This window comes from Balaenoptera physalus, assembly GCF_965194825.1.
Source record: "Balaenoptera physalus genome assembly, chromosome: 9".
Lineage (NCBI taxonomy): Eukaryota > Metazoa > Chordata > Mammalia > Artiodactyla > Balaenopteridae > Balaenoptera > Balaenoptera physalus.
The window spans coordinates 15,447,148-15,463,680 of NC_138888.1; the positions used below are offsets into that span (position 1 = coordinate 15,447,148).

Below are 16,533 nucleotides of genomic sequence, written 5' to 3' on the forward strand. Positions count from 1 at the left end.
AATTAAAACTTTTAAAGCATCTCTTTCTCTAAAGAAAACACTCTAACAAAGTGGTTTTTTATAAAGTATAAGAAAAGAATCTGGGAAACAAACTATAAACGTTGGAGATACTGAGGATACCATATTGTGCGTTATTCTCAACAAACTGAAGTTGGTTCGGTAAGAAGCCAGGGGATGAATTTTTTAAACCAATTCTCACCAGCCAGTGGCTGTAGATTATACCATTATAGTTATTTTTTAATCTCTGAAAAAAAGCAAAGGGAAAATCTACGTGATAGTAGGGCATTAAGTAGCAAACAGCACTAGAAAATGGTAAAATGGATAAGAATTAAGAGCACATCCACAAATACAATCTTAGAATCTTGGCTACAATAAAAACTGAAATAGATGAATTTTCAAAGTCTTTCTTAGAACGCTGAGAAACGCCATGAGAAAGGAAGACTCCTGGCAAATCCTCATTTGTTGGAGTTCTCAGCGGAGTGGTGCTCTCGTTTTATAGATGAAGAAGCTGACATCTATAAGGGTGAACTAATTTGTCCACCTGCTTTTTGGTGCAGGATCAAGGCCTCAGGCATCTAGTTCCGGGCAATCTCTGTTACATTGTTCTGTCTATTTAGAGTTCAATATCCAAAAAAAGCAACTGAAAATCAAAATCAAACCAAGTTCAGAATTTCTGGTTCTGACAATTTTTCTGATTTGTTTCCAGGGTATTTTCTTTTTAAAGAACCATTAACTAGAAACTTACTTTCAGCCGAGCAAGTTGAATTTTTGAAAATTCTCTAACACCGTTCACTGAAGCAACCAGTCGATTATACAGCGCCTAGAAACGCAAAATAAAAACAAAACTCACAAAAGTTTAAGGGCCAACCATGAACTTGGACAATTTACAGAATATGACAAAGTTCATTACATTTATAACCAAACTGTTTAGATTACAGACCCTATTAAAATTCTTGGTTAATGTAAACAATTTAGCCTGAAGTTCTGTCATTTTAATAAATCTGACTAGATCTGCAATAATGCACATTGTAAAGGGTTTGTATGAAAATACATTTCTTGATCTACGGCCTTATAAACATCAAATTAAAATTTATCTCTATATTTATTTTTGGCTTCAAAAACTCACTAGGGAGTTAGTTTAATTGGAGGATGTCAGGACCTTTGTAAAATGTGTCAGAAATTCCCACTTTTATCCATGTCCTATGTCTATGAGGAATTAGCATCTAGTAGTCTGTCCCCTTCAGGTGTGTGATTTACCTCTCAGACCCTACAGCCCTGAGGCCCAAAAAGGGGGTCTGACCTGTTTAGCAGGGCATCTAGGATAGCTGCCTGTAACATCAGAATCTTAAAAGATGTCTCTCCAACCCCCTTAGCAGAGACCAGAGATTACACCCATGGGCAAAACTAAGAGAACTTGTCTACCAATTACCTTTAAAAGTAAAGGTTCGTCTTGAAGACAATTTGGCTTAAAAAGTGCAACTAGCATAATTCTCCCAATAACTTGGTAGTGGTCATAAACTCATTTGAGAATCTAACCAAAGTATAGATCCTCTCCTTAAGAAATAAGGACATATATACAATTCACAACATTTTGAATAGAATTTCAGAGAACTTTCAGACTCCAAAAGTTTTTTCATGAGTTCCTTAATCCAGGAATCCCAGGATAAGATGCCCAAAATGGCCAACAAGGAGCCTTTCTCACCTTATCTGTTTGAGTATTTTCATGCAAAATCCTTGTGTCGATAGCAGCGGCCAACAAGTTATTAGCAGCGGTGATGGCATGGATGTCCCCAGTCAGGTGAAGGTTGAACTATAGAATGAAATGAAAACATCTTCCTACTTGTTTCAAACCACCATTGCAGTACTGAAGGACTTGCTGAATAAACAAAATATTATGCTAATGACATACCCTTACAATGCTTAGGATATGTTTTATATAGCCTGAATCCGAAGATCAGAAAATGTCAGAGTCTTCCACTTGACAACAAAGAACACTTGCACAGACTTTCTATTGCAAATTCTTCCTTTCTCAGGTTAAGAGTGAAACAATTCTGATGGACTTAATGATTGGATTCCTTATTTTGGTTTTCTTTTTTCATGTACTGTTTTATAATTAAGAAAATAGTACCATATCAAATGTACTTTGGAATAAGGCAGGGAATAAAACACACAGTAGCAATAGAATAATATAGAATGTGACAGCCTGAGAAATAGAAAAAAAGTATCACTCTCACAACTCTCTATTTCTGTTATTTTTCTTCTAATCTTATGTGCACACATGATTATTATTTGTAGAATCAGCATGTTTGTAATTTGCTAACTTCTTCAGATAGTTCTAACTACCCTGTCCCTCAGTTTGGCCCAACTTGGGCCATGCAGGTGATACCACATGACAGCAGGTCACCAGCGCCCTTTCAATACTCGATGGCACAACCCTGAGCTGTTCCCCAGGCCACGTTCCTTATACTCCATCCCCAACCTGGCCCCCTGGCTCTGGAGCTTCCTGGCTTGTGACTGTTACTCATCCTCCTGCAGATGTGAGGCCTGGGACTATTTTTCTCAGCCAAGCCTTGACTATTCTTTCTCACTCCCACCCCCAATATTTGACGATTATCCAAAATTTCCCTCTAGCTTCCATGATGCTCACATCTCTGTGGGTAAAAAAAAAAAAACCTTTCCTGTTCCTTCAGCAAAATCAACAAATATTTCCTAGTGAGCACCTCCTACGTGCTGGGCACACTGCTAAGTGCTGGGGCCCAGGGGGTCTAACTCCTCACGGCCGATGGGACCACACGGAGGTAAACACAGAGCAGGAGGGGATCCGTGGGATGGAACAGAACCTCGACGGAGCAGGTACCATCTGAAATGTGAGCTTAGCAGGGAAGGCAGGAAAGGAAGGGAAGACCATTCCAGGCTTGGAACCAAGAGACAACAGGGCAAGGAGTTTGACAGGGTGGAGAGAGGGAGGGTGGCGTGGGAACCTGAGACACTGGGGGCGGAGAGACGGCACACAAGGAGCGGCCATGCTGTGTTGGACAGAGAGTGACGGAGTAACTGCTGAAACGCAGGCAACAGAAAAGGACATGGGCTTTAGGAAGACTTCTCAGGACCTGAACCAAGAGGCTGATGTGGAGAGTGGAACTGACAAGACCTGGTCACTGGTTAAATCCAGGGAACAAGGAAGTGTTAATACAGGGTGTAGAAACTGGTCTTGTAGAAATAAGAATTGACACCATTGGCCTATTTGGACCATTTTTTTTTGGAACTATGGTTGTCCCTCAGTATCCATGAGGAATTGGTTTCAGGACCCCCGTAGATAGCAAAAACCACAGACCCTCCAAGTCCCTTATGTAAAATAGTGTAGTACTTGCATATAACATACTCTCATCCTCTGGTATAATCTAAATCATCGCTAGACTACTTATAGTACTCAATACAATGTAAATGTTACGAAAATAGTTACCAGTGTGCATTAAATTCAAGTTTTGCTTTTTGGAACTTTCTGGAAAATTTTTTTTCCTGAGTATTTTCAAGCTGCAGTTGGTCAAAACCATGGATGTGGAACCTGTGGATACAGATGAGCGACTGGATTTGATTCTGGAGTCTCAGTTCACAGAAGTGAAGAGTCCAGGCCTTCCTGAATTCGGCAGTATAACAGATGATTGATGGAGATAGAGCTCTGCATCCTCTCATCCAGAACCCTTGAGGTGAGTTTTGGGATTCAGAATTTTTTGGAATGTAGAAAGGTAGTGTGATGGACACATAATTTATTTATAAAACATTCCAAGCAGGGTCCAGGTCAGCATCCATTAATTAAAAATAATATTTCTGCAGCAAAATATATGAATATTTACACCAAGCGGCATAGACAAAATCCATAAGTAGCTCATTAACAGTAAATGTCAGGTTTTCCCCCAAATGGGTCAGGCAAACATTTCCGGTTTTCAGAGCCTTCAGAACTTTGCGATTGAGGATAAAGTACTGTGGGCCTGTATTTATAGAAGCACAGAGAAAAGGTTCCAAGGAGGGAAAAACAGTGACACAAGACACATGTCTCTTGGAATCTTACCTCTTCCATAGGGATGACCTGGGCGTATCCGCCACCTGCAGCTCCTCCTAAACAACAGAGCAGGTACCATTTGAAATGAGTTGCCAAGTACAGGAGCCCCAGGGACACAGCCCCCCAAGTCCAACAGGGAGGCACGTACCCCCAAGATGTAATAAAAACAGGCAGTGAGAAATAATACCTCTCAGGCAAACCAGAACAGAAGGTGAAGAAAGTTCACCCTACATCCCACTATATAATTTAAGAACTTCGGTCTCTTTGTTTAAAAGGGGGGTAAGCAGAATACAGCAAACGTCATTACAGCAAACACGAGATTCTTTGGTTAATTTATTATTAGATCTATGTGGTTATGCTTCACCTAAATTGCACATGCATTTAAAGTACCAAAAAACTTTCCTAAATAAAATCTACCTGATCAACAGACTTACACATTACAGACTTCTGTCAGTTTATTTTAGTTAATAGTATATATGATTTGTCATGCTGCTTATCCCTCAAAATAGTAGAGTTATTACATTAAAAAGACTTCTCTATCCTAAAACAATACCTTCTGTGTCCACATCATTTTACAGTTGACCTTATTTTTATACACTATTTTGCCTCACGATAATCTGGTAAGCCTAGTACTATATACCTTTTACACTTTTACACATGAGGCTCAGAGAAGTTATGACATGCGGCTCAGAGAAGTTATGACTGGCTAAAGGTCACACAGCGGTAAGAGACACAGCCACAAATAAAACCCCAGCCTTCTTGCCCACGTCTAGTGTTCACTGCACTACATAATATATGACATTCTAAGAGTACTTAAAGTTAGGAGTTGTTAATATTTGTAACAGTAATATAAATATAATACTGCTAAAAACCACAAAGTACCAAGAACAAGCAGTAATTGCAGCAGTAAAGGCTATTATAAAGTGAGCTGAAGAATGATTCACGATAAATCCATGAAGAAAGACTAGTGACTGTGGAGGTGCCAGATCTCAGCCCAACCATAGCCACAGAGGAATTTCATCACATCTCCCGGTCCACAGCCAGTTTCCAGAGCTCCTCAGGGCCCACGCAGCAACTCCGACGACACGAGGCTTGGGGCTGACCTAAGGGATCTCTGAACGGTTTGGATGGAAAGACCTTTTAGCTTGGCTGGGATGACAAAACACCAATATGAACAGCAGAGTTTCAAAACCGCTCGGCAAAGAAGGTACTGATGAAATGGAAGGCTTCTGCTCAAGGCTGGAGTCCTGAGCGAGAGCCCAACCATCGCTCAAGGGAAGCAAGGGAATCGGCTTCCTGAGGGGCTCCGCTGAGACCTCCCCCTGAAGCTCTCTCTGTGGGAGGATCATGTTGGGGCGACCTACTGAATGTGCAGGGCGGCGGGTGAGGGGTGGAGGGCTGCGGGAGTGCACGTAGAGATGAAATGTACCAGCTCCTCTAGTAAGTTGTAATTCCACATTTGTTGGTGATAAATTTTGCTCTGAAAAATATACTAGTTAAACAAACTACCTTTAACTCCAAAAGTCGGTCCTTGAGAAGGCTGCCTCAGACAGGCAAAGGAGTTGATGTTCAGGTGCGCAGTCAACGCCTGCACGAGCCCAATGGTAACTGTACTTTTCCCTTCTCCAAGAGGGGTGGGTGTGATCCTGGTTTGGGGGAAAAAGAATAGTAAATTTCATATTTTCTAGACAACCTATGCACAATCAATGTGTGGTACAAGAACCAACTCGGAGGAGACCGGTAGAGACCAGGCCACTCCAGAATCACTGAATCATTCAACCTCCTTGGATCTTTTTATGGTCTACCCACATCACAAAGGCCGCGCTTAAGCTAAAGTCAAGATATAGACATACCTTTACCAAGAGTGCCAAGAAAGAAAAGTTATTCAGCAGTAGTGCCAATAACACTATCAACTTAAAGAAATGGCAAAGAATTATCCATCAAAATGATTTAAATAATTAAGCCGATGTCATTTTCTTGCTGATGGATAATTTGGCATTTGTTCTTCCAGGGCCATTTACTGAGGGCATTAAGTGGGCACGAGGCCTAAGTCAATGGTCCATGGGTGGTGAGGCATGGCCAGACTCTCATTTTAGAAGGGATTCTAATGTCCCCATTCATCCATCTCCTTCTAGATATCAGTGTCCGGGGCTTGTCCAGCCATGTTTAAACACAAGCTGTCCTGGAGGCTCATTACCTCCAGGGTGGCCCGTTCATTTCCTGATAGCTTTTACAGTTAGACAAGTTCTTTGTCCTAAAGAGGAGATATCTGCATTCCTGTAGCTTCCTACAGACACACTCAGCTTCTCCCTTCCCATACAACAACCCTTCCAGTATTTGGAAGGAATAAGTCCACAGCTCCTAAGCACACTAAGGAGGTTAACTCTGCCCTGGGAGCTCACTGTTGAGCACACACCCTACAAAGCCAAGCATCAGAGGCTCACAACATCAAAGAATTAAGTAACGGGGCAGGCATATATTACATTCCCAAGTAAAGACCCATGAAATTGTTCCTTGGCATATTCTAACCACTGTTACAAGTTAAAAAACTTATTTTGCCTTACAATTTAGTCTTCTGTGGGTTAGATGCTGTGAGCCAGATTGTCTAGGACACTCAACCACAACAAAACTGATGACAGAGTTTTCTGACCCGTAAATCCCAGCGATGTGACCACAAAGAAGCAATACAACTATCTCCGTCCACCACAGCAATACAATCAATCACTCTTTCAGCAAATATTTCTTAAGTACCACTGTGTCCAGGTAACTAGACCCCGGGGACACGGTGATGACCACACTGGACTCCACTGCTGACCTCACAGAGCTTATAGCCGATGGGAGACGTGGAGAGATAAATCGGCAGTTACAATGAATGTGAGAAACACTGAGACAGAGGAAACAGGGCAATTACACTATATTATGAGAGCCCATAGGAGGACGATCTAAGTAGACTTGGGACAGCAGGGAAGGCTTCCTGGCCGAAGTAACATCTAAGCTGAGACCTGACAAATGAATAAGCGTTCGCCAGATAAAAGTGAGGGTGGGTTTGGGGTAGTTAACATGCTAGGTTCTGTGCTTTATATTTGTTGCGTTAATCTTCATTTGATAAATGAGGACACTAAGGCACAGGAATTTTAAGTATCCTGCCCAAGGCCACACAATTAGTAAGCAGTAGAGCTGGAAATTAAACCCAGGCAAGTCATCTGACTTCACTAGGTTATTTCTATGGATGGAAATCATTATCGATAATGAGTAATTTAAAGCATGGGAATGGGGACGATCAGTCAGTGGAGTGAACACAGTACAAAAGGGATAAAGACAGAATTGTTAAGAACATTGTCTCTTCGGGAAGAGTTAGAAGAGAGCAAAGGGAAACTAAGAAGGAGCAGTATTAAGTTAGGGAAACCCTGACTGGAGGCAGAGGTGTGGCAGGGGAATCTCCGAAGGGAGTCATGGAAGCGTCCACAGACTCAAATGCAGTCCAGTGAAAAGCGGTCACTGGATTTAGCAACAAGGAGGCCACTGGGAGGGAGCTAGTGATCCCACTGGAATGCTGACGTACACTTCCAACCAAGAGCCACAGGCATCACGATCTTACGTAAAGAAAATGCAGGTCAGATGTAGGGTGGATTAAGTACTGTACTGGTATTTACTTCTTGCAAAGGAATAGAGGCTTTACTCAAATGTGTCACATGAAGGATTACATTTTCATCCCTAAGGATACGCTCACAATGCTGCTGGAGAGAGCCAAAAGCAGACACGCCCAGAGATGACCTCCCAAAAACTTCAGCTAAGCATCCAACTCTTAATGAGAAACACAGGACTGCGGAGCGTTCTGCCAACTGATACAATTCGGGAAAATCAGAAAGTAGGAAGTATTTATGGGGAGCAATCAAAGGAGAGCTACCATAAAAATTTTATTTCACCTCATTCCTACATTTGGCATCAATATTTGGCTTAATTGTCGTCTCACGATCCTTAGCTCACATTCCAAACTATCAAGTTGACTGAGGAAAGAATGAGCACCATGTTAACCTAATTTCTTTTTCTGTAAGAGCCTGGAGTTTATGGAAATGGAGCTGTGGGTTCTGCTCATTATCTTCCTCGTCTTCTCCTAGGATATTTATCTGCTCCCTCCAACTTCCCACAGGACTCATTTCGTGCTTATTATCTAACTTTTCAGGGGGCGTTATGACTACAAGCTTGCTAAGGTGAAGGACTATTTCCATTGCGTTTCTGTCACATGTCCAGGCATAGATGAGCAAAAAACATTAGAAAAAGGAATGACACCTTTTCTAAGACAAATGTTATTCACTGTCAACTACAGTAAAAATGAATTGAACGAATCAATTGTCTGTGACAACTTGGACACGTACTAAAAGAAGCTTACCATTTACTCAAAGGTCAAAGAGACTGCTTATGCAGAGAGAAGTCATAAAACTGATCCGTTCTCAAAATCTAGAATCCTGTTGGACAGTATTATTGCCATTAGCCATGGGTTGAACCATGAACTCCAACACTCTTTGACTGGAAGGTCTTTTAACGCCTTTTTAAACTAACAATAAAAATGGATAACCAGGACCTGCGTGGAAGGGGAGAGGCAGTACGTTGAAAGGAGTGCCTCTGGAGTGTGGATTTCCGGAGCTTGGAACCAAGTGGCTGACAGGGTCTTGGTGCTCCAGCCAGGTGTCAGGCCTGTGTCTCTGAGGTGGGAGAGCCAAGTTCAGGACATTGGTTCACCAGAGACTTCCCGGCTCCACACAGTATCAAACGGCAAAAGCTCTCCCAGAGATCTCCAACTCAACGATAAGACCCAGCTCCACTCAATGACCAGCAAGCTACAGTGCTGGACACCCTATGCCAAACAACTAGCAAGACAGGAACACAACCTTACCCATTAGCAGAGAGGCTGCCTAAAATTATAATAAGGTCACAGACATCCCAAAACACACCACTGGACGCGGTCCTGCCCACCAGAAAGACAAGATCCAGCCTCATCCACCAGAACACAAGCACTAGCCTACATAACCCACTGAACCAACCTTAGCCACCGGGGGCAGACACCAAAAACAACGGGAACTACGAACCTGCAGCCTGTGAAAAGGAGACCCCAAACACAGTAAGTTAAGCAAAATGAGAAGACAGAGAAATGCACAGCAGATGAAGGAGCAAGGCAAAAACCCACCAGACCAAACAAATGGAGAGGAAATAGGCAGTCTACCTGAAAAAGAATTCAGAGTAATGATGGTAAAGATGATCCAGAATCTTGGAAATAGAATGGAGAAAATACAAGAAATGTTTAACAAGGACCTAGAAGAACTAAAGAGCAAACAAACAATGATGAACAACACAATAAATGAAATTAAAAATTCTCTAGAAGGAATCAATAACAGAATAACTGAGACAGAACAGATAAGTGACCTGGAAGATAAAATAGTGGAAATAACTACCACAGAGCAGAATAAAGAAAAAAGAATGAAAAGAATTGAGGACAGTCTCAGAGACCTTTGCGACAACATTAAATGCACCAACATGCGAATTATAGGGGTCTCAGAAGAAGAAGAAAAAAAGAAAGAGTCTGAGAAAATATTTGAAGAGATTATAATTGAAAACTTCCCTAATATGGGAAAGGAAATAGTCAATCAAGTCCAGGAAGCACAGAGAGTCCCATACAGGATAAATCCAAGGAGAAACACGCCAAGACACATATTAATCAAATTATCAAATATTAAATACAAAGAAAAAATAAAAGCAGCAAGGGAAAAACTACAAATAATATACAAGGGAATCCCCATAAGGTTAACAGCTGATCTTTCAGCAGAAACTCTGCAAGCCATAAGGAAGTGGCAGGACATATTTAAAGTGCTGAAAGGGTAAAACCTTCAACCAAGATTACTCTACCCAGCAAGGATCTCATTCAGATTAGACGGAGAAATTAAAACCTCTACAGACAAGCAAAAGCTAAGAGAATTCAGCACCACCAAACCAGCTTTACAACAAATGCTAAAGGAACTTCTCTAGGAAGGAAACACAGGAGAAGGAAAACACCTACAAAAACAAACCCAAAACAATTAAGAAAATGGTAATAGGAACGTACATATCGATAACTACCTTAAATGTAAATGGATTAAATGCTCCAAGCAAAAGACAGACTGGCTGAATGGATATAAAAACAACACACATATATATGCTGTCTACAACAGACCCACTTCAGACCTAGGGACACATACAGACTGAAAGTGAGGGGATGGAAAAAGATTTTCCATGCAAATGGAAATCAAACCAAGCTGGAGTAGCAATTCTCCTATCAGACAAAATAGACTATAAAATAAAGACTGTTACAACAGACAAAGAAGGACACTACATAATGATCAAGGGATCAATCCAAAAAGAAGCTGTAACAATTGTAAATAATAATGCACCCAACATAGGAGCACCTCAATACATAAGGCAAATGCTAACAGCCATAAAAGGGGAAATCGACAGTAACACAATCATAGTAAATAAGGGACTTTAACACCCCACTTTCACCAATGGACAGATCATCCAAAATGAAAATAAATAAGGAAACACAAGCTTTAAATGATACATTAAACAAGATGGACTTAATTGATATTTATAGGACATTCCATGCAAAAACAACAGAGTACACTTTCTTCTCAAGTGCTCATGGAACATTCTCCAGGATAAATCATATCTTGGGTCACAAATCAAGCCTTGGTAAATTTAAGAAAATTGAAATCTCATCAAGTATCCTTTCCGACCACAATGCTATGAGAGTAGATATCAATTACGGGGAAAAAATCTGTAAAAAATAGAAACACATGGAGGCTAAACAGTACACTAGTAAATAACCAAGAGATCACTGAAGAAATCAAAGAGGAAATCAAAAAATACCCAAAAACAAATGACAATGAAAACACGATGACCCAAAACCTATGGGATACAGCAAAAGCAGCTCTAAGAGGGAAGTTTATAGCAATAAAATCCTACCTCAAGAAACAAGAAACATCTCAAATAAACAACCTAACCTTACACCTAAAGCAATTAGAGAAAGAAGAACAAAAACACCCCAGAGTTAGCAGAAGGAAAGAAATCATGAAGATCAGATCAGAAATAAATGAAAAAGAAATGAAGGAAACAATAGCAAAGATCAATAAAACTAAAAGCTGGTTCTTTGAGAAGATAAACAAAGTTGATAAACCATTAGTCAGACTCATCAAGAAAAAAAAGAAGACTCATATCAATAGAATTAGAAATGACAAAGGAGAAATAACAACTGACACTGCAGAAATACAAAGGACCATGAGAGATTACTACAAGCAACTATATGCCAATAATGGACAACCTGGAAGAAATGGACAAATTCTTAGGAAAGCACAACCTTCCAAGACTGAACCAGGAAGAAATAGAAAATGTAAACAGACCAATCACAGGCACTGAATTGAGACTGTGATTAAAAATCTTCCAACAAACAAAAGCCCAGGACCAGATGGCTTCACAGGTGAATTCTATCAAACATTTAGAGAAGAGCTAACACCTATCCTTCTCAAACTCTTCCAAAATATAGCAGAGGAAGGAACACTCCCAAGTTCATTCTACGAAGCCACCATCACCCTGATACCAAAACCAGACAAAGATGTCACAAAGAAAGAAAACTACAGGCCAATATCACTGATGAACATAGATGCAAAAATTCTCAACAGAATACTAGCAAACAGAATCCAACAGCACATTAAAAGGATCATACACCATGATCAAGTGGGGTTTATGCCAGGAATGCAAGGATTCTTCAATATATATAAATCAATCAGTGTGATAAACCATATTAACAAATTGAAGGAGAAAAACCTTATGATCATCTCAACAGATGCAGAGAAAGCTTTTGACAAAATTCAACACCCATTTATATAAAAACCCTATAGAAAGCAGGCATAGAGGGAACTTACCTCAACATAATAAAGGCCATATATGACAAGCCCACAGCCAACATTGTTCTCAATGGTGAAAAACTGAAACCATTTCCTGTAAGATCAGGAACAAGACAAGGTTGTCCACTCTCACCACTATTATTCAACATAGTTTTGGAAGTTTTAGCCACATCAATTAGAGAAGAAAAAGAAATAAAAGGAACCCAAGTCAGAAAAGAAGAAGTAAAGCTGTCACTGTTTGCAGATGACATGATACTATACATAGAGAATCCTAAAGATGCTACCAGAAAACTACTAGAGCTAATCAATGAATTGGGTAAAGTAGCAGGATATAAAATTAATGCACAGAAATCTCTTGTATTCCTATACACTAATGATGAAATATCTGAAAGAGAAATTAAGGAAACACTTCCATTTACCATTTCAACAAAAAGAATAAAATACCTAGGAATAAACCTACCTAAGGAGACAAAAGACCTGTATGCAGAAAACGATAAGACACTGATGAAAGAAATTAAAGATGATACCAACAGATGGAGAGATACCATATTCTTTTATTGGAAGAATCAACATTGTGAAAATGACTCTACTACTCAAAGCAATCTACAGATTCAGTGCAATCCCTATCCAAGTACCAATGGCATTTTTCACAGAACTAGAACAAAAAATTTCACAATTTGCATGGAAACACAAAAGACCCCAAATAGCCAAAGCAATCTTGAAAAAGAAAAACGGAGCTGGAGGAATCAGGTTCCCAGACTACAGGCAATACTACAAAGCTACAGTAATCAAAACAGGATGGTACTGGCACAAAAACAGAAATATAGATCAATGGAACAGGATAGAAAACCCAGAGATAAACCCACGCACATATGGCCACCTTATTTTTGATAAAGGAGGCCAGAATATACAATGGAGAAAAGACAGCCTCTTCAATAAGTGGTGCTGGGAAAACTGGACAGCTACATGTAAAAGAATGAAATTAGAACACTCCCTAACACCATACACAAAAATAAACTCAAAATGGATTAAAGACCTAAATGTAAGGCCAGACACTATAAAACTCTTAGAGGAAAACATAGGCAGAACACTCTATGACATAAATCACTGCAAGATCCTTTTTGACCCAGCTCCTAGAGAAATGGAAATAAAAACAAAAATAAACAAATGGGACCTAATGAAACTTCAAAGCTTTCGCACAGCAAAGGAAACCATAAAGAAGACGAAAAGACAACCCTCAGAATGGGACAAAATATTTGCAAATGAAGCAACTGACAAAGGATTAATCTCCAAAATTTACAAGCAGCTTATGCAGCTCAGTATCAAAAAAACAAACAACCCAATCCAAAAATGGGAAGAAGACTTAGACATTTCTCCAAAGAAGATACACAGATTGCCAACAAACACATGAAAGGACGTTCAACATCATTAATCATTAGAGAAATGCAAATCAAAACTACAGTGAGATATCACCTCACACCGGTCAGAATGGCCATCATCAAAAAATCTACAAACAATAAATGCTGGAGGGGTGTGGTGAAAAGGGAACCCTCTTGCACTGTTGGTGGGAATGTAAATTGATACAGCCAGTATGGAGAACAGTATGGAGGTTCCTTAAAAAACGAAAAATAGAACTACCATACGACCCAGCAATTCCACTACTGGGCATATACCCTGAGAAAACCATAATTCAGAAAGAGTCATGTACCACAATGTTCATTGTAGCACTATTTACAATAGCCAAGACATGGAAGCAACCTAAGTGTCCATCGACAGATGAATGGATAAAGAAGATGTGGCACATATATACAATGGAATATTACTCAGCCATAAAAAGAAACGAAATTGAGTTATTTGTAGTGAGATGGATGGACCTAGAGTCTGTCATATAGAGTGAAGTAAGTCAGAAAGAGAAATACAAATACCGTATGGTAACACGTATATATGGAATCTAAAAAAAAAAAAAAAAAAAAAAGAAGGTTCTGAAGAACCTGGCGGCAGGAGAGGAATAAAGACGTAGATGTAGAGAATGGACTTGAGGACACAGGGAGTGGGAAGGGTAAGCTGGGACAAAGTGAGGGAATGGCATGGACATATATACACTACCAAATGTAAAATAGATAACTAGTGGGAAGCAGCCGCATAGCACAGGGAGATCAGCCTGGTGCTTTGTGACCACCTAGAGGGTGGGATCAGGAGGGTGGGAAGGAGATGCAAGAGGTAGGAGATATGGGGATATATGTATATGTATAGGTGATTCACTTTGTTATAAAGCAGAAACTAACACACCATTGTAAAGCAATTATACTCCAATAAAGATGTTAAAAAAAAAACAATTAGTAAAGCTTGTCCTAAGTCATTAAAAAAAATAATAATAAAGTCTGTTTAAAAAAAAAAAAAAGAAAGGATAACCATGGTCCATTTGGTTGTTTCCCATCACACTTGACTGAGGCAAATAGTTCAAAGTCCCTGGCCGCTTGTAAATAGCTTTGTTCAGCTCTGCCACTAATGTAAATAGAAGAAAAGCTCACAGATATTTAGATAGTTGCACAGGGCAGAAAATCGAAATCTTAGAGGAATCAAAAGAAGTTATTTTTACACTGACCAAAATGGTTTGTAACATTAAAAAATAAACAAAAATAAATTAAAATCAGGTATTTGGCACTCTAGAGAAAAAAATAGTGATGGGAATATTTTCCTTTAATGTGAAATTCAGTCTATTCACACTTTGAATTTGGGCTTCTTTTTTAACTGCTGGGTCCAAGCGATTCAGAGAAATTCTAAAAACTTCTGCATGGAAATCAGTAAAGGGCGGACGGAGACCCATTCTGCATACACTTTCAATGCCCTGCAGCTGCACTCCGAGTCAAGTTCTCAAACAAATTCCTTTTCATTAGTGTAACTAGGAAAATATGTAAAACTCAGGAGACCCTAAGATTCTTTTGGCATATTTCCCTGAACAATTCCCAATACTTTTCATTTTGTCAGGCAGAGCAAATAAAGTGATGTGTAGGTGTAAATACCATGTGAAGTGTAGCTGATGAAATACAGATGACTCTGACGGAATAAGAAATTCTGAAGTTTGAAGAATAGCTTTTTAAAATGATATAATCTGTTTTGCATTTGGGTTATTAATAGTAGAAGGTTTTTTTAATCCCATGGTTTTAATATTTTAATCCCACTGTTGATACATTCAAATCACATTTATACATGAATTCAAATGTGCAATAATATTTTGTTATTTAGGTTTACTGAAAAATTACTTGGGCATTTGAATTCTTCTAAAGCATGAGAGAAGACTTATGTTATAGTATTCAGGGATAAAAGCAGGACACAAAATGGTATTTATGGCATGATCTCAATGTGTAAAAAGGATAGATGCAGAGATACAATCCTGGAAGGAAATATAAAAATTTTGAATACTTCTGAGTAATGAGAGATTTCGTTTTCTCCTTCTTTTTACTTTTCTTTACGCTAATTTTTATTCAATGGGTCAATGTTATTTTCAGATTAAAAAAAAGACCTTTCAGAAAAAAGGAAAAAATTCTTCATTTAATGGACAGGTAATTTATATTTCTTTTTTTTTTTCTAACATCTTTATTGGAGTATAATTGCTTTACAATGTTGTGTTAGTTGCTGCTGTATAACAAAGTGAATCAGCTATATGTATACATATATCCCCATATCCTCTCCATCTTGGTCTCCCTCCCACCCTCCCTATCCCACCCCTCTAGGTGGTCACAAAGCACAGAGCTGATCTCCCTGTGCTGTGCGGCTGCTTCCCACTAGCTATCTATTTTACATTTGGTAGTGTATATATGTCCATGCCACTCTCTCACTTCCTCCCAGCTTACCCTTCCCCCTCCCCATGTCCTCAAGTCCATTCTCTACATCTACATCTTTATTCCTCTCCTGCCCCTAGGTTCTTGAGAACCATTTTTTTTAATAGATTCCATATATACGTGTTACCATACGGTATTTGTTTTTCTCTTTCTGACTTACTTCACTCTATGACAGACTCTAGGTCCATCCATCTCACTACAAATAACTCAATTTCGTTTCTTTTTATTGCTGAGTAATATTCCATTGTATATATGTGCCACATCTTCTTTATCCATTCATCTGTCGAAGGACACTTAGGTTGCTTCCATGTCATGGCTATCGTAAATAATGCTGCAGTAAACATTGTGGTACATGACTTTTTTTGAATTATGTGGACGGGTAATTTATATTTCTTAAGAAGTTGCAACCATGTGTATAAGGGCTTGATAATGTCACTTTTCCATAACTGACCTGACAAAAATTAAAGGTGATTTTATTTCAAATGAAGTTTTCATTTTAGATTATAAATGACTGTCTTGCTGTTTTAAAATGATTCCAAACATCCAGCTATCAAAAGATTAGATAACAAAGGCAGTTTACACACTTAAAAAATATCTCTTGTTGTGTTGGTGAGGGGAGTTCATTCCTCTCTTATAGAATACAGTTATATGTCTTTTCTAAAAACCTCCACGCTCTGAGACAGATGCATATATACATCTC

At 39.2% G+C, this 16,533-nt stretch overlaps 1 protein-coding gene across 12 annotated transcripts in view; it reads right to left on the reverse strand.

Annotated features, from left to right (window-relative positions):
- The window catches only part of MTHFD1L (methylenetetrahydrofolate dehydrogenase (NADP+ dependent) 1 like), a 212,569-nt gene that overhangs the window by 149,757 nt on the left and 46,279 nt on the right, over positions 1 to 16,533 (reverse strand). For all 12 annotated transcript variants that reach the window (XR_014267280.1, XR_014267281.1, XM_082474543.1 and 9 more), the window contains exons 12-15: positions 5,570 to 5,706; positions 4,070 to 4,116; positions 1,703 to 1,810; positions 746 to 820 (exon numbers count right to left, since the gene is read on the reverse strand). Coding sequence is in view for 10 of the 12 variants with exons in the window: in XM_082474543.1 (XP_082330669.1) it covers positions 746 to 820; positions 1,703 to 1,810; positions 4,070 to 4,116; positions 5,570 to 5,706 (367 nt within the window). In the remaining 2 variants the exon portion in view is untranslated. The remainder of the gene's footprint in view (positions 1 to 745; positions 821 to 1,702; positions 1,811 to 4,069; positions 4,117 to 5,569; positions 5,707 to 16,533) is intronic.